Below are 18683 nucleotides of genomic sequence, written 5' to 3'. Positions count from 1 at the left end.
TCTAATTTCAAAGATTAATGTTTGAACTGGTTACAGAACATTCTTAATAATTAAGCTCAACTTTTGAGAAGAATTTTCACCAACAGTAATACAGTTCTGTCTGTGCAACTATCACAAGTTAGCTAACAACATGTAATGCCTGAAATTAAATATATCAAATGATCTTTTGTCCAGTGATGTCTGTGCGTGTGGATCTTCCTGATGGGCAGACCCCTGGGTGGTGAGGGTAGGTGGACACATCTCTTATATCTCATTTTTAACACTGGAGCACCTCAGCCCCCTGTACACACGTAGCCACCACTAGACTACAACACCATCATCAAGTTTGCTGATGACACAGTGGTGGGTCTGATCACAGGTAACAATGAAAGAGGCCTACCTGAAGGAAGTAGAGGACCTGGCCTGCTGATATCAGGACAATAACCTAATACTGAATATCAGCAACACTAAGAAGCTGACAGCAGACTTTAGGAAGAAGCTGAGAAGGGACTACGGCCGCCTTAATATCAATGGCCCCTCAGTGGAGAGGGTTATTAACTTTAAGTACCTTGATGTCCCCATCTCTGAGGGTCTGACCTTGGTACTGCATACAGACTCAATAGTGAAAAAGGCAAGTTAGAGACTGTTTTGCCTCAGATGCTGTACGAAATTCAGGGTATCCGTTCAAATAGTCAATTTCTACTTCTGTACCATTGAGAATGTCCTGACAGGGAACATCACTACCTGGTATGGAACCAGCACCAAACAGGACTGCAAGGCCTTGCAAAGAGAAGTTTGTTCAGCTGAACATATAATATGCGGTGCTTAATCCTGCCTAGAGGATATTTATACCAGATACTGCAAGAATAAGGCTAGAAGAATTTTTAAGGATCCCAACCACCCAGATAAATGCCTTTTCTCCCTGCTGCATTCAGAAAGAAGGTACAAAACCCACCAGGCCAGCACTGAGAGGCTAAGGAAAAGCGTCTCCCCTCAGACCACTACGATCCTAAATGAGATTACCTAAATATGATTACATGTGACAAATAAACTTGATAGATTGATCGACTTAAAACATGTTAGAGATGGAGGCAGTCTGAGAAGTCTCTCAGTAAACCATAACATGGCTTTTAATAAAATCACTGCTAGGCAGAACAATTTCTATTAGTTAGCAAGATCATGTATCGTAAAGCTCTATTAAGATCTCCACAGAGCCCAGGATGAGGTGCACAAACATTTTATAATGGAATGTGTTTGAGTCATAATTGACTGAACGTTTTAATGTGTTTGCTATAAAATGCATTTTTAAAAATGTGCCACTTCAAAGGAAAATAAATTCAAATTAATTATTGGAAGCTATGCTTATCTTGATTGTTAACTGACGCAAACCTTTTTTAAGTTCATCTGATAATGGCTCAGAAAATTACTTTTTGTTAAAAGTCAAGTGAGCGATGGTTTTAGCTAATCATACAGTATCCAGAATTATGTGTGAAGGCTGTGATCTGAGATCTAATGCCTACAATGCTATAAATACACACAGCTACATTGTGCCAAACAGAATTGGAGCTGTTTACTTGTCTACAAGGAAACTGAGTGCAGTGGACACAGATATCAATCAATATTTCGGCATCACTATACAGTTCTATTCAGCATGCTGTGGCTCTGCATTGAGAAGTGAAGTCTGTGATGATCGATAGATTTTCTCTCTTTCTCTCTCTCTGTCTCTCTCTCCCCCTCTCCTTCTCTCCTTCTCATAAACACACGCAGGTAAAAATAATAAGAATATCAGTAAATCAGCTTCACTAATTTGGCAACATTTAAAATATGACATTAAATCTAGATTTGTACTGTAATTGTAATTTGGAGTAATTATCTCCTGTAACCATGATTTGATCTGTAGTTGTCAATCAAACAGGATGAACAGGGTGTTTATTTTAGAGAATAAATGGTGTTAAAAGTTTTACCAGGATTTAATATGCACTTACTGTAAAGTCTACTGTACTACTGCGGCAGAGCTCCTCTTCTGTTTATCAGACATGTTTTGCCTCTTGAGTTTCGATCATGTTTCTGCTGACTTTGCCTACCTCAGTATTGGTAATAAAATTACTGTCTTGTGGGCTACACATGCTGATGGGTTATTGTCAACCTTTTTCCTTTTGGTATTCCACACCTATGCTCAGTTTTGTTATTTCTGACAGACTTTTTTTTCCAACAGAATAAATCACTGTGACAGCAGCACCTCGACAAAAGGATACAGATACAGAATATAAAAAAGTAGATGCCAATTGAAGCAACTATCTAAAAAAAGGGGGGGGGGAAAGCATATTGACTATGGTCCGCATTTGGTTGCTTGAGGTTATATGCACATCGGGGATGGGCTGCTGGCAGAAATCATGTCAGCTTGCTTGCCAGTAAAAGTACAGCTGAAGTGTTGACAGAAGTCGACTCTTGAACCATAGTGGCAGCAGTCTTCTGTGAGAGGTAGGGTTGCCAGTGGAATAAGAATAGTATGCCAGTTGTAAGTGGTGCCTGCCAGTGAATCAGACATTCTATACCAGAAAGCATCAGACTCACTGTCAGGGATGATACTATTTATGTTACAATCCAAAGTTTCACATTATCAAAAGCATCATCTTTCACAACATTACGTGAACAATGCCATGGTGTATTCATGTGTGTTAAATAGGCATAATCAAGAATGCTCCTCAAAGTTGGAAGAGTAAAATCACAGCAGCATGTCTACTTTGGCATAACATTTAATCTGTCAGTGGCTCTGCTTTATCTTTATAAAGCATGGACTGCAAAATACATTTCCCAAGTAATGGCGCCAGAAATATCAGATGATGTGACATATTGATTGACAGAATCTTCCAGCTCCTCTGTCATCATTATATCCAGTTTAATAGAAAAGCTAAATACTGTGTCTACAAACTTCCACCTGTTCTAAAATCTATTTGTCTGTCTGAAATCTTAACTGCCAATATTTTCAACAATTACCACCTGATTCAATTCAACAATTTGTTGAATTTGTTGGGGGGACAGTAGTTAAAAGGTACTTTATTTGTCACAGCCACTGTGCATCGACTGGGGACCAACTCCAGTTATATGTAAGTGCCTTGGTCAAGGGCACAGACAGGAGAACTGTTTTTTTTGACAATGAGAGGAAACTGGAGCACCTGGAGGAAACCCATGCAAGCATAGGAAGAACATGAAAACTTCACACAAACAGGTCCTGCCCCACCCAAGACCTTTCTTTCTGTGGGGCAACAGTGCTAACCAATGAACCACCGTGCTACCCAATCACGATATCCATGATAGAGATGACTTTGGTGCAAGCATTCTGCAGATTGAAGCTGCCAGTTTGCCCAATACAGCGTTTTTCCCACTTCACAGCTCTCCATAAAAGATTAACATGTACATGATCATTCTTGGCATTAACCAATCAAGTGATTGTCAATATAATGCTACTTTTGTGAACACTAATTTATGTAGACATTTAAAATAACACAAAAAACATTTATTTTTATTTCTAATTCATATGTGCTCTTTTTCCTACATTTTACATTTGTGCAGAGATAATGAAACTTCATAGTGTGGTTTGTGAGGAAGGTAGGGTAGACAGCTTCTTATTTACATTCTCTATACAAACTATCTACTTTCAATGCATTCTTTGTGGATTTTGCCTTTAGTGTCTAATGTCTGTACATTAAATAATAGAATCATGGTGTCATAATAATGCCAGTGCAAATACATTTGTACACATCATATATGTATGTGAACTGTCATTATCATGTTCTCATATTTCTCTTATTTGTTACTTTGCATATATACTGTATGTATACAATGAGCCATTACTGTTTTGCATGAATCTTAGCATTCCCATACTACTAATACTGTACATTAATTTATATCAGTTCAAATAAATTCTGCTGCTACGTTTGCCTCTATTAAGCACGCCCTCTTAAGGCTGTAATCCATTCATTTTTCACATTCTCATAAAGAAATCCTACTTTACATATTCTGGTTGTAGCATTGTGAGGGATTTAGCTCTGTTCTTTCACAATTTCCTGCTGCAGCAAGTTAATGTGCTCACAGATTTGTGGAAGTATAAGTACAGTATCAGCAAAATTGACTTGAATAATCAAAAGTAACAGTACACTATATACAAGTAAGTTCAGGCATCTCAAAATTGCACTCATAACTTTACACAAGAGTACCAGTATCACAAAGTATCTTATCTCCAATGAAGCCAATGAGAGGATTAGAAATGTCTCTGATACACTTCACTGTGCTCCGGCTGCTCCTGTGTCTGATGCTCTACGTCTGGCCAAATTCCTTTTGAAAAGGAAAAGGAAAACTTTTTTTCATCTCTACATGACCTTCTCCTACATTTGAATTATTGGCTTACCTGCTGTAGTAGGGCAGAGCTCCTCATCACTGTTATCCTGACAGTTGTCCTGGCCATTACATAAGAAGCTGCGGTCTACACAACGGCCATTTCGACACTTGAAGCGAGTGTCTGAGCACACCAGTGGGTTTCCTGCTGTGGTTGAGTGAGAGCAGAGGTCAAGTGTTAGTTCAAACAGGGGTTCAGTGAAAGGTTTCCAGTTCAAAGTTACTTGAGAACACGTGTGTGACTCTCCCTCTGAGAAATAAACTTCTTGTGCATAAACAAAGTTTTTGAAAGCAAATGAAATGAATATTCTCCAGTGGTTGTTTGATCAATTTGTTTGAAGATGATTTGTGTACTTGTTGATCCCAGCCCAAATACAACACTTTGATGTGATTAAATTTAAAATGAAAACACAGATATTACAAGGATTTTCAGGGAAGAAATAGATCATTAAAAACAGTGTGAGATAGTAGAAATTTTGATCTGGGCAGTTTGATATAATCAACCAGAAACTCTACAGAAAAATAAACAAACAAACAAACAAACAAACAAACAAACATGACTAAATCCTTCCCAGCACCATTGCTCCTTTTCAGCAAATGATCTGGTTTTGACTTTGTCTGTAGTTTTTGCAAAATGAGGTGGAATTATCTTGTGAGAAGATCCAGACAATTACACAGTGGTGACGCAGGATGTGCTGGGAGCATGGAGCAAAGCTCCATTTAAATAGCTAGATTAGATTTGTGAGCATGGGGCCCTGCAGGCTAGGCACACTGCCTCTGACAATACCATGATTGGCTTGATGCATGTTTCCCACTGGTAAAGCAGAGATGGGGTTATGTGAGGACAATCTACATCTCTGATCATATATACTATTATATGTAGACTACACTTAGATCCTGCTGTTACACTTACGCTGTTTGTTCAGCTCAAAATGACATAGGCAGCAACTTGTCTATAGTCAGGCACAAAATGCGTAGGTAGACAGAAGGGTGGATGGTCAGAGGTTACAGACAATGAAAACAAGTGAAGATGAATCTTTTTTGAAAGGGTAACATACTTTGCTACATTTATACTTTCGGTACAACTATTATTATCTGCACTAAAAGCAGGATTTGATAGTGAGTGCAAGGGGCAGCAACAATAGAGAAATTGAATTCTCCCTCATTTTATTCTGCAAAATAGGAAAATAAAGAGTATCTTCTTCAAACTTGAGAAAATAAATACTGTACTGGCATTAGATAAAGTGATAAAGTGAGACAGAGCAGAGGTCATAAGTCTGAAAAAGTTTCCACAGCCAAGCTGTAACTAAATCCGGTATAGGGTGATGTGCGTGCTGTGCCTCTGGAAAAACAGTGGAAACAATGAAAAAGTAAGATAGACAAGGAAGGAAGAAGAGAAGATAGGAGAAGAGGAGTGTGGTGCCTTTTGTTTTAACTGTTTATCTTTATTAGTCTGACTACCTTTGCTGCTCCTTAATTTAATAGATTAAAGCATTTTTATCAGTGAGTGCTGTTTTTTCGATTATTTCTCACTGGCTCATTCAAACTACACAATATTAAAATGATAAGTAATTTGTTCTATTTGTAGCATATCACTGAAATACATTAACAGATTTACAAGAAAATGTGTTTTTTTTACTTGAGTAAAGTGTATTTTCAGCACTCTGCCATCCTCTGGTTGTATGGTAGTGGTAGTAGCTGCAGTATAAACTGTAATGATAGGGTGCATGGATTCTGGTGACTTACTGCAGTTTTCCTCATCACTCCCATCAGGACAGTCACTGAAGCCGTTACATCGGAAGCGTCCGATGATGCAGTGGACCCCGTTGGCACATGCGAAGAATGTAGGAGCGCACTTTGACTTGACTTTAGCTAAGGAGAGAAGGAGGGTTGGGCAGAGTGGAGAGAGATAATAAAACAATGGATTAGACAATGAGTGATGGAGGGAAGATGGAGCACATTTCAGAATTAGCCTTGGCTGTGATGCATGAGGGGACTAAGTATGGTCAGATAAGGAAATGTGTAAAAGTTGAAGTTTTATGATGGTGGTGCAATAGACACAACAATTTTTAGCTGTATATCTAAAATGAAAACAGCAAATCATTTAATCACTAGACATTGTACACGGTTCAAGTAATCACAGCTGCTGTGTTATGGAGACAAATTAATTACTCAGCCAATTTTGTAATTTAAGACTTATCTTCATGTTCTCTTAAGTATGACAAGGAGGAGGTAAGATCCCAAGCACAAAGTACTGATAGGAGAAGAAAACGAGTTAATGACAAAGACAAAGAGAGCAAATTGTGTGGGAGAGTGTTTGTATGGATTCTGCCATTGATCACCCTAAACAGGCCACGGGTCTTATCTCACAGGACAGGCCCGAGACTGAGTGACGAGCCTGCAGAACATCAATGCTTGGCATCCTCCGTTTAGCACTAACCCAGAGCTTTAACTCAAACACATTGATCTTCCCTGGCAGAAGCAGAAAAACAAGATAACAGGTAGATGCAAGCAAAGACATCAGAAAATAAAGGACCTTGTTTTGGCTCGATCACTGTGAAGTTAGACTTTTAACAAGGAAAGACGTACAAAAGACACTGCGGTGTACAGCCTTTGCTATTTAGTTTACGATAATAACCCACATCTGAGTGAGAAACAGTGTCATCTGTCAGACCTCTGTCTCTCTACTCTAGCTTTTTGTCAAACTAGTCATGGAATATTTCTTACAGGTAATTTGCATGACAATACAGCAGCTTAAACTTGTAAATTTGGCTTTGTGTGAGAGCTGCTCTTGTTGCAATAGTATTTCATCGGAGACAAAGAAAGGCAAAGCTACCAATTACAGCTTAGACATTGTAATGATACTAGTTAAATAAGACTAGAAGTTAATGCCAGTGGGGGAACAGCATTGTAAATACTATGGAGCAACAATAGGATTGAGCAACCCACACATTCAAACACACAGGGAGGGAGAGAGTGAGTGGGCATAGCATCTCAAAGCGAACCACCAAATGGTCTTTTTTTTTTTTACCTCAGCTGAATACAAAGGGTGGAATTGGCCAGCTCATAGGTTGGCATTGTGCCGTCTCAAATGCCAGGGGCGCACATTTTTCCCTCTACAATATATTGTGGTAGGCTGATTTATGAGTTCTTTCAAGCTGCGGCGATTATGTGTGCCGATGGGGGAGGGCTAGGCATAACAACCAAGAGGGTTTGAAGCGGCCGTCTCCAGGATGAAATGTAATCCACTGAACGCAGAGGGAAGCTGGGATAGCGCCCGTTCTCTGTGTCTATGGTCTGGGAAGCCTTTGTTTACCTGGACAGCACATGCCCTGATCACCCAAAGCTCATTTTGCATAGCATATCACATTCATTAGAGACCAGGGAGAAAAACAGACATGGCTCTGAGCTGTAGCAGCACATAAAAGACAAGATAGAAAAACATGCTACTGAAATTGAAATTAATTTAGCCACAAACAAAGGCAGTATCACACTGTATGTATTATTTTTTATTTATTTAACATGTAGGCCAGCCTGTATTTTTATTTTTTCATTTATTTTTTAAACCTTTTTACCTTCTGGTGTTTTCGGAGACATAAAGTCTACAAATGTATTCTTCTCTTCATGGACATAGACACTGACTGTTTTTCTTTTCATTTGCAGGCTTGGCAAAGTCAGCTCTGTTATTGCTGTGAGATTTGTCATTCACTTCCTCCCTCATCCCAATCCTCATTACCACTTCTACTAAGTGCTAATTTTATGACTCACTCGCCAAAGGGACTGGTAGATGAAAAAAAAAAAAAAAAAATTCCACCAACCAAGCGTATTTTTATCAGCCAAAGGTGGAGAGCTACAACACTGAGTAGATGTCCTGTATTGTGAACAGTGCTGTGAAACTAGGAGTGCTTGGGATGGTCTGAGGCTGGTGCTTCTTTTGAGCGCCCCTACACTTTAGACACATGTAAAAAAAAAAACAAAAAAAAAACACATGGTACACATGTCTATACTGTATTAGGGACAAACATAAGTCATTTCCTTCCAGCTATAATTCCAGATATTTTATTACCTGACTATTTCGGCAAATGAACCCTCATTGATGCTTGGTGGGAATTTTTTTGCTTCTCCTGCTATTGATCTGACCCAGTGTTTCTGTTTCAAATTAGCTCAAAAGTCACATGAAGGGCATGCTCATGGAAGGAAATTCATGGGTGGTAGAGACAGCGCTGGTTGGAGGGATAGAGATAATGTGCTTAGCTGTTTTTGGGAATGCATGGCCCTTTGTAGCCTGAGCTGAGCAGTTTTCAGAGTGAGGAGACAAAAAATTAATTACAGGAAGCGAGTTCAGTGCAGAAGAGATAGCAGAAGCACAAACTTATTAAGTTTTTCCTGTAAAGGTGTCTCACCTGTTTTATTCCACATCCTAGACTCCTACTGTTTAAATACAAAGCTCTGCTCTTGATCCATTTAATGCTGATTAATTTCAACACCTCTGCCTTTACTTTTCAACCTATAACCATCCATTTCATCCCATATTCATCCCCTCTGTCATCACTCTGTTCCTTCGTCTGAATTGCTTTAGTTCCATGCCAAATCTTCTTTCTCTTCTCTAAGCCTGGGTAGAAGTTGTTTACGAAAAGCAGGCAGGGTGTTGGATGGCTTCCAAACTTAGTTCCAGTGTTCAGCAGAGCAGCACAAATGAAAACGAATGAGGTAGCAGTCAAGCTGATTCCTTGAGGTAAGACTATCACTAGCAGAAAAACATGGCTGGATCACACCGAAACACACAGCTGGAGGACACACAAACCATGGCACGCCTTCTCTCCTGTTATATCTCCCATACAATTCTAGGCACATGTGGGCTTATTTTGACACCTGCTTAAAATTTCTTTCACATAACATTTAAAGCTACTCTTACCTTTGTTACATTTTTACACATTTTTTTGTTTAGGTTAAAATGCTATTAATAAGGCAATGGCAATCTAAAATGTTAGAGAGATCCACCAGGCATAGAAACTCATTATTATTCCATTCTCATAATATTCTATGAAAACTCTGACCAATCATATCATTCGGTCCGAATGATATAATTGGCCGAGCGACCTACCTGTTTTCCCCTTCCGTATTACGTAATCACACGCACCCCCACCCGGAAGAGAGTCTGTTGTGGATCTACGGCATTATAATACATCCATGATACACGGAGATAGCCGTAAACAGACAGTAGCGACTGACAATGACCGACAAAAGCGGTCCACGGCTTCCACCTCCAGCCGCTCCCACGGGGAAAAAGAATATATAAACTATATATATATATATGTAGTGCACGTTCGTGGAGGGGAAGGGAGTGCGGGGGTGGGACATAGGAGGGAGGAGGGGTTGTTGAGTAGCTTTAATTGGAAATACTGCATTACTGAATATCCGTGCAGATGTAACATACTTTACATATTTATTTTTTATGAAAGTTCATGCAAGCAAATAAAAAATTAACAGTTCAAATCTAGGCAAGGCAGTGTAGCACCTCACTTTGGCTTCAATAGTAAATCATTTGATAATTTAACACGAAGCTGAAATACAATACTTCAGTTGTCTCTTCTTCCCCAGTCTTTATCTCCCCCCCTGACTTCAGCATTCATGTCAGGCAGATTCTGACAGCATAGCTCCAGCTGCAGATAGTGTGCTTTGCTCTTCCCCAATATACACCTCCATGCCCTTCTCCTCACTTCCCCACCTTTTCTCCCCTCTCCTCGCTTCCCCTGAGAACAGAATAACTTGTTCAGCACAGGTAGGCTTGGTCGTGATGGGCATGCATGATTGACGGAGTGAGTAGAGACGCATGCCGGAAAAGGACTGGAGGAAGAGAGACTAACAAGGAAGAAAAAAAAAAAACAGTGGAGATGGAGCAGGAGAGAACAGAGACTCTGAGAGAAGAGACAGCTGAGGACTTCAAAGGTTTCTCTGACCTTGCCGAGCATTTCTGAAGGGAGGAAATCAATAGGTAATGGAGTCAGGGTGTAAGCAAGAAGGGCAGGAGTAGTTTCAGACTAGGGGTGCTGCAGGATCAAAATAATCACTCCAAACATTTCACTGTCTAAGCCTTGCACGCTAGACAATAACCTTCAGTGTGCAGGAAGAGTCACTGCAACATTTCAGAGCTGCCCTCAACACAAAAACCAAGTATTCATGGGCCACTGGGTGCTCTTGCAAAGCCATCAAACTTACTGTTAAATGTAGAAGTAAGTGTAGCTCATACACCATACAGCAGGAGCATGTGCAAAAAATAATAATATTTCAACATGTACCGATAAAAGGGGGGAAGGGAAGCAAGAGCATAGTGAAAAAGCAGCAAGCGATTTGTCAGATAATAACCCTGCTGCAATATTCATCATAGAAAGCAATGTGCTGTTAAAATTGCCTTGTTTGATCTGGTGGTGCCCAACGTTATATTGTACAATGACAAGAAAGCATTTCTTATTCCTTTGAAGATTTTCGGAGCATCATTTTGCCTAATTTGTGACAATCGATGGAACAAGGATAGCATTCAGTCTAAAGTAGAGAACTAGTCAGAGGAAGAGAAAAAAAAGAGACTTATAGCAAGAGACTGAATCAGAGTAAGAGAGACAGTATGTAAGACACTAATCAATATTTCATCCCTGTTCCTTGGTATTAATTACACCAGCTCATTGATCAGTCAACCATTAAGCACATGGAATGCACCGCACTGAGTCCCATTAAGCCTCCCTCTGCTTTCCTTACTTTTCCAACTATTAATGCTTCATAGTCTCTTCACTTTCTTTCCATTTTATCCTTTTTTTTCCGTTTACTCTGTTGACAGTGTCTTTTCTGAGCTAGGCTGAAACGACGCATTCAAACCAAGACATGCTCAAATCTTTAAAAAAAAAAAAAAAACCCAAACTCTTCAATCCAGCCTATTTTTTCCTTCCACAGTGTCTTCTTAAAATGTACACACAGAGACACAAAAATGAACCCGCTCTCTGAGCAAAGAGCGCCTACGCAGAATGAAGCAGAGCAGAACCAAGCAGGACAGAAGAAATTATAAAAAAAAAACACACACAAGAAACACACACACCTGTCAGTGCATTGATCACTGTTCTTATCACAGACACACACACTTTAATCTTAGCAACCTCTTCCCTCCCGATGGTAGGTTCGGTAAAAAAAATGGTGTGTGAGCCATGATATCTGCATCATAACCAATCTGTTTCAGGAGTCTCTTTAGCCGTGTCCACCCATGCTGTTAAGGAGTTCTTTGTTGTTGATAAGCATTTAGAAGCTCTGTTGAACTTAATATCTCATGGGCATTGTGTGGAGGTCAGTACTCATGCGGACACAAAAAACCCCCAAAAAGCAAAAGGCAGCAGTGATATTGCTCCAGGGCTTGGCTGTGTTGTGACTGTGGAAAGCAATAATGTGATAATATGCGAGTAATCCAATGAGCTGAATATATTTTGCTCCTAATTGTTGTGAAGAACAAAGAGGATCAATAAACAGTGCATTACATAATGAAACTCCAAATGGTTATCCTTCATTGTTATGAAGTATTAATTGACTTTTAAACTAACTGAACATCAGCCACTGTGTGATTCTCCAACAAACTGTCCTTCTAGTGTGTGTTAATTACAACAGATAACAAGTGGGAGCTGCCTGGACTTTATTATATGAAAAAATCTACCTGATGACACACAAGACACTGTTATGTTACACACAGTGCTACTGGAACTCAACTTTCAATTTCATGTATGGATAACTTACTAGCTTGATGTCAAACTCTCGCTCTCACTATTAGCTCTAACATATGTTATATTTAACTTAGTTTTGGGCAGACTATGAGGAGATGAGCAGGCCTTTGGTGTGTTTGATGTGCTCTGATCTTTTCTTTTTTTTTGGAAGAGCCACTGGCCCTGTCGATGACCCTTCCAGTTAAAAGCAAAAGAAAAGTTAAAGTTGCACACAAGTTTTGTGAGAAACTGTGTAGAACTGTGAATACATGGACAACTCCACACAGAGAGGCCATGCTCTCAGCCAGCAAGGCCGCTAGTTCACAACTGTCATTTCTTTGAAATATGCTTCTGTCTTTTCTCTTCCTCTCAATTGCATTTCTGTACCCCCTTCCCCCTTCTTTGATTCCCCCCTCCTTGCGTTATACACCATGCCCATTCACCCTTTCGGCCCTTCTGCACATCTCTCCTCTCTCGCTTGCTCAGACAAGGGCAAAGGGGCTAATCCCGGCTCTGAGGCCCAGTAAGCTCAGTCAGCTCTCCTCCTTCTCTCCTGTCAGTATCTATTTCGTCCAACACTCTCCAAGCCTGTCGTTATGGACACCAGAGAGTAGAATGGTACTTTTGACCTCTTTGTGTGAAGAATTAGTCAGCAGCCTGTCTCTGAATGATTGCATGAAGACCCCTCAGCCCTGCCAACACATATCTGTATAAGCACTCCAGCATAGAGAAGATTGAGAATAGTGTGCAAACTACTGGAATGTTTTCATTCAAAATTCTATTAAATTCACAAGGAACAAAGCAGAGGTTACGCTGCGTAAAAAATTGGACTTTATAAAAAATGATCTATGGGGGGTCCTGGCATCGCACAGCAGGAGAGTAATACAATAAGCTGCATCTTTAATGCAATAGAGCTCAAACTGGAGCTGTTGCCTCTCTTCTCTCTGCTAAGACTGTTATTTAAGAGCCAGCAAAAGTATTTACATGACTTGAGTTGACCCTTGTGCTGGAGGGGACCGGAAGAACAAACAAACAAGAGAGGAGCAGCAGGGCTTGGGAGGAAAGGAGAGTCAGTCTTTTCTAGACGAATAAACATTCCCTGACCACTGGAGAGACAATCCCTAGCCCATGAGGCGTAACAGACTGGGACACGTCAGCAATAAGTAAGTAAATGTACACCAGGTTTGCATGGTTCTCTTCTGAATGTCCACTGGAATAAAATATAGTCACGTCAACAAACAAATGAAGGAGTTTCTGAGGCAAAGCAACTGCTAGTAAAAAATAAAAGCGTGCCAGAGAGTGTGATCATAAGGTCATGTGTGGGTGGTTCTGTTTTGCACCTTGGTATGCGTTATTACAGTTTCATTCAGATGTAACAGAAAATGGATCCATATATGTTCTAGCATGTAATTTGCAAGTCCAAATCAATTTGTTCTCTTTTTTGTTTCCCCTTTAGCTACATGGCTCACAAAAACTAAATTCTCATTAATGAGACACAGGGGAGATGTCACCACATATGACCTTTACCTCCAGCTCCACACAAGTATTCCTTGGATCAGAGACACCCACATCAGCACAATCTGCTGGCTCAACAGCATGGGCTTACAGGGGATCTACTCTCTCACTTCAGCTGTCTTCTGCTGCAATGTACACGGTAAAAATAGGCACTGGTCCTTGAGCAAAAGATGTGGCATAGAGTTTTATATGTTCACATCTTTATATTATAAATGTTTAATTATTGTGTGCATATGCATGGATGCAAAGCACTCATATGTGCCTAACATGTGTGTGGAGACTAGATTCAGACTCATTTTCCACAAATTGACGTAAAAGTGGTCAATAAAAGCTGCATCCACTGCTCATGTTTCTGGGAAGCTCTTGACAGAAGCCATCAGCTCATATTACTGATTAGAGGAAATTTAATATCCTGTGATGGTCAACACTGCTCTGCCTCCATGGTAATGACTGCGATTACAAAAGGTGAGGGAAAGACATCAGATACTATGCGTCATTTCCTGCTTGGCTCTATAAAGGTAGTGAAAGTCACCCAGATGATGAAATTATACCACAAATAAAAATTATTTGTAATAACTGAATATTCTGAGAAGCCTGCATTTAAAACTCACTATTGATGGTCAACATAATTTATAAGAAACTAGCAAATCTACCACACCACTCTGTTGAATACATACATATATATTAATGCATGATTGTGTGTGTTTTCTTTGAGGACAGTTTCTCTAATTATGATTCCACTCGCAGACAATTCAGTGCTGTAGTCTGAAAGTTTTCAGGCATTTTGCTCTACTCAGATAATAGACATCCAGACAGAACTCCTGCTGTAGTCACCATAATGAGTTCTCCTCTCTACTTCCTCTCCTTCCCTGACTCCCTTGTTTCCCCTCTGTCCCTCCCTCCCTCCCTCCCCCCGTCCGTCTGTCTGTCTGTCCCTGCAGAGACCCTAATGGAGCCCAGGGTTTGAGGATTTTGTGAAGCAGTCGCCAGAGATATCGACCGAGAACAAGCCAGGATAATAAGACCCACTTATGCCACAGCAGATAATGTAGAGTTCGACAAAAACAAACACAAACAGTCCTCTGACATCAGGGCAGGCAGCTTGAGCGTGATGCTTTATGATAACTTGCTTTTAACTTTTAGCAGTATGACATGTAGAGTCAGTGAAAGACAAAAAAAAAAAAAAAAGAGAGAATCTGCTTTTTTGTGGGTTCAAAGTGATAATACCAGAGATGGATTTGAGTGAAGATGTGACAAACTGGCACCTGAACTGCATCATCAGATAAAACAGGAACATTTAACTATTTAATTCTGATGTAATTACCTGAAATGTAGCTGAATATTATTTTATTCAAGGTCTGATGGTTGTTGACAGTTTAAGGCCAGTGAATGATGAAACCAATCCATCTAAAAATTGTATTCATGCAACATACTTCTTTCATTCAAAACTAAAGGTGTAGTAAAGAAAGAAGTCTATGACACCTCTTATACAATAAAATGACCAAACTAAGAAGATTGATGACTGCAATTTGTCTATATAGGCTGCGTGTGCCTCTGTGCATGTGTGTGTGTGTATGCTGGTATGCCATGGGACAAAACTTTGTCAAAAGCAGTCTGCTGGCTCGCTGAGCTGTCAACAAGGAAGAACAATGAGATAACTGACTGCTGGAGGAGGAGAAAAGAAACTATTGAGAAAAGGTGGCAGAATGGAGGACAAACCATATCATTATTTTCTTTTGGCAGAGAATTGGCTGTGTAAAACAAATCTCTGCAAGAAGAGGGTTATGCTTTTCTAATTGAAAACAAGCCTCTGTGAAGCAAATTACAAGCCAAAAGCCAAAAATCATCATATGAGATAAAGAGTGAAGGCGCGAAGGGTTGTGAAAATGGGATGCTAGAGTGTTAGAGAGATGAATATATCTGGAGTGGAGATGTCTGTCAGTGTGTGTGTGTGTGTGTGTGGGGTGGGGTGGGGGTTCCATTCAGTGTGGTGAGGACTCAAAGTCAATCTTCATCAGCAATCCCATCTATGTGTGGAGCTCTGGCTGGGAGGGATGGGGAAGAAGGAGGAGCAGCAGACCGAAAAGATCAAAGCCAACTAAAAGTGAGGATTTAAAACTGAACTATTACTGTAGCCTTACAGTAGAATTATGCACATGCTACTATTCCTGCACACAGAAGTAATCGGCCTTTGCTTTGATGGTATTAAGCTTTGCCTTGGTGCTAAACTGGGGCCAAGGGTCTGGCAGGGAGGAGGAGGAGGAGGGGAGGGGTGTGCTTCGGGGGAGAGAGAACCAAGGATTGAGGAGGGAAGTTGAAGTTGGCAGAGAATTAGGTTCAAATGGCCTTTATGGCTCTGCAGAAAGGGAAGGGAGAGGAGTTACAATTGTTGGATGGCGAGTGGGGTTCAGGAGTTGAGAAGACATAACGTGACTCTAAATTGGCTATCTTGCTTTACTGCACATCTGAGGCCAGACAAAAAAAAAAAAGAAAAGGATGTGATAATGAAGCCTAAACTGGACTTACGGCAGCCTTTCTCGTCACTCTTGTCAAAGCAGTCCGGCAATCCGTCACACTGCCACCCGCCCGGGACACACTTCCCATCTCCACACATGAAGTTTCCAGGGATGTTGCACTCTGTGGTGAAGTTGTTCCCTGGGAGCAGCTGGCTCTCTGATTGAAAACACACACAGAATGACACAAAGAAACAGAGAGAGAAAGAAAGGGAGAAAGAAAGCAGGCTATTACAATCTCGCTCCGTATAGAATTCAAACAAGTCGAGGGATATTGCATTCCAGCGATATTCATCACCACGGTCAAAATGGAAGACTGTTATTATCTCCATTCTCTAAAGATAGAGATTATTATTAAAAGGCAGTGGTTCTATTTAAAAAGCCATATCAATCTAGGGGCAAATAAACAGAGGGCAATCTCATGAATACTAGAGCAGAGGATGTCATTTAGTGTTAACAGTATTGTGGGCGTGAGCGTCACTTTAGAGCCGGGGAACATCATAATAGGGCAGATAAGGACACGAACACCAAATAAAGCTCACATACAAACAAAGCACACATTTCTTGGGACACAGATGCACAGATATGCACACAGAGCAGAAATAAACACATTCAGCAGAAAGCATGTGCCCTGAACTAGTTTAGGGCATTTTCTACTTGACGCAGTGCAGCTGCGGCATAATGGGCTGGAATGTTAAACATGGCCTTTTGGCTGAGGTTTGACACTATGTGGTGAGCAGCTTAGCTCGTAAACAAAAAAAAAAATAACTATAGAGCAATAATGAGGAGTCTCACGCATACCAGGGAACACTTTCATGCTGCGGTGCTGAAACTGGGTTCAGCTGGAAGGCTGCTTCATTACACTTGAGAGCCCGATGCAGGGGCTGCACCTGCTGCCAAGAGGTTTGGACCTTTAAGCCTGACTGTGATGGTGTGGTTAACCAGAACTGTGACTGATTGGGTCACATTATAGATCATTCCTGCCTAAATGACTCCAATTGCAAAGAGCGTGGGTGCAAAAATGTGAGAAAGGTGCTACACTGAGCAATTTTGTCACATCAAAATTATCACTGTCAATTTCACTGGCTTAATTACTCTAAACAAATGAGACTACAGCTGTGACAGCCTCTATCTCACACTCAGTTAGATCCACTGACACTAGTGGTGTTTACAACAGACTCACATTTCAGAACATACGTCATTTCTACATCATCTGGTGTCACTTTCTTTGTGTTTAGTATCCTGTTTTTCCAGAATAGGATGATTGAGTTGAAACACATTTTATACCAAAGGGTGTAAAAATTATTCTCAGTCTGACTTTAAGAAATGAAAAACTAAAGTTTTGAGCAGCAGAGCTTTCTTGTGTCATGACGTGCATCAGTATCAATTGTGATTCCACGTAACACAACTTCAGAGAATGGTCAATGGTTTACAAAAATGCACCACTGACACAAGTATATTAATGTTAATCTTCTACAAATGGCACACAGCATGTTTATGTCCATTTAAACATGCTGTCTATCATAAGGATGCTGTATTCAATTGTAGCACTATTTAAAGAGAAAACTTGACTTTTATTCTTCCATCATTTAAAAAAAATAACTGAGATCCGTTAATTCAATTTGTGCAGAAGGAAAAAAAACGGTTTGTCTTCTCTATTTAATCATTACAAAGACGCATTCTTGACGAGGCATTATTCATCCGTTGAGAGACCCGTTGTACTCACTCACAAATCGAAGGCATCGACCTTTGAACGTTTGTGAATTCATAAAAAGAGCTCGCAGGTTTGGCACAGTTAGTTGATATTCACTGTGTAGACGGAGTGCGGCCGAGTTACTGACACATAGAAATCACCTGTGCTTACATCATCCTCCTCCTGCTGCCCTTTTACCGGAGCAGCTTGTGGAAACCATGTATAGATCCTCTCTTAAATGAGACAGCACGCCCCCTCTGATTCTCTGTGGGGATGATGCAAACACCTCTTTTGTCTCTTGCAATATAGAAAAAGGGGGAGTGACTGGAAAAGAGAACAGGTTCTTGTAATTTATGTAGACTGGAACGCATTCCAATTTTTATTTCTTTCAGTGTCGGGAGGACCTGTCAAATACGCATATGTGGTATTTGACAGGCATGCGTGTAAATCACAGGTGCGTTGGATCAAACATTGTTACACATACTTCTGGTTACAACTTTCACAAACCTAAAACAAACTGTAGACTGTGCCTGTTTCTCAGTTCAGTTCAATTTCACCTGTATGGTGGACGATTTCAGTAAATAGAATCCCAGATGATGCTGCAGGGACCATTTCTTGTAGACAACACTATACCACAGTGAGTCTCTTGGATATATAAACAGCCATCCAGGTGTGTTTAAACTCTTTTTTGATATGAGAAAACACCACTATCTTCACATAATCTCCCCACCTGCTTCACCTTGTTTGTTTGTGTTTTTCCTGAAAAAGCAAGTCCTACTTAAACATCTGCACTTCGGTGAGAAACGTAAGCTCATCTCAGACATGGGATATTGTAACATTGCTGGCTGCTTC

At 40.4% G+C, this 18683-nt stretch overlaps 1 protein-coding gene across 1 annotated transcript in view; it reads right to left on the bottom strand.

Moving 5' to 3' along the window:
* ldlrad3 (low density lipoprotein receptor class A domain containing 3) overlaps nt 1-18683 on the bottom strand; it is an 87673-nt gene that overhangs the window by 32730 nt on the left and 36260 nt on the right. The window contains exons 2-4 of the mRNA XM_053319677.1: nt 16152-16298; nt 6121-6246; nt 4388-4522 (exon numbers count right to left, since the gene is read on the bottom strand). Coding sequence (XP_053175652.1) covers nt 4388-4522; nt 6121-6246; nt 16152-16298 — 408 coding nt within the window. The remainder of the gene's footprint in view (nt 1-4387; nt 4523-6120; nt 6247-16151; nt 16299-18683) is intronic.

The sequence above is a fragment of the Scomber japonicus genome, chromosome 5, assembly GCF_027409825.1.
Source record: "Scomber japonicus isolate fScoJap1 chromosome 5, fScoJap1.pri, whole genome shotgun sequence".
Taxonomy (NCBI): Eukaryota; Metazoa; Chordata; class Actinopteri; order Scombriformes; family Scombridae; genus Scomber; species Scomber japonicus.
The sequence above is the reverse complement of the archived record's forward strand: the minus strand, read 5'-3'. Positions and strand labels throughout refer to the sequence as shown.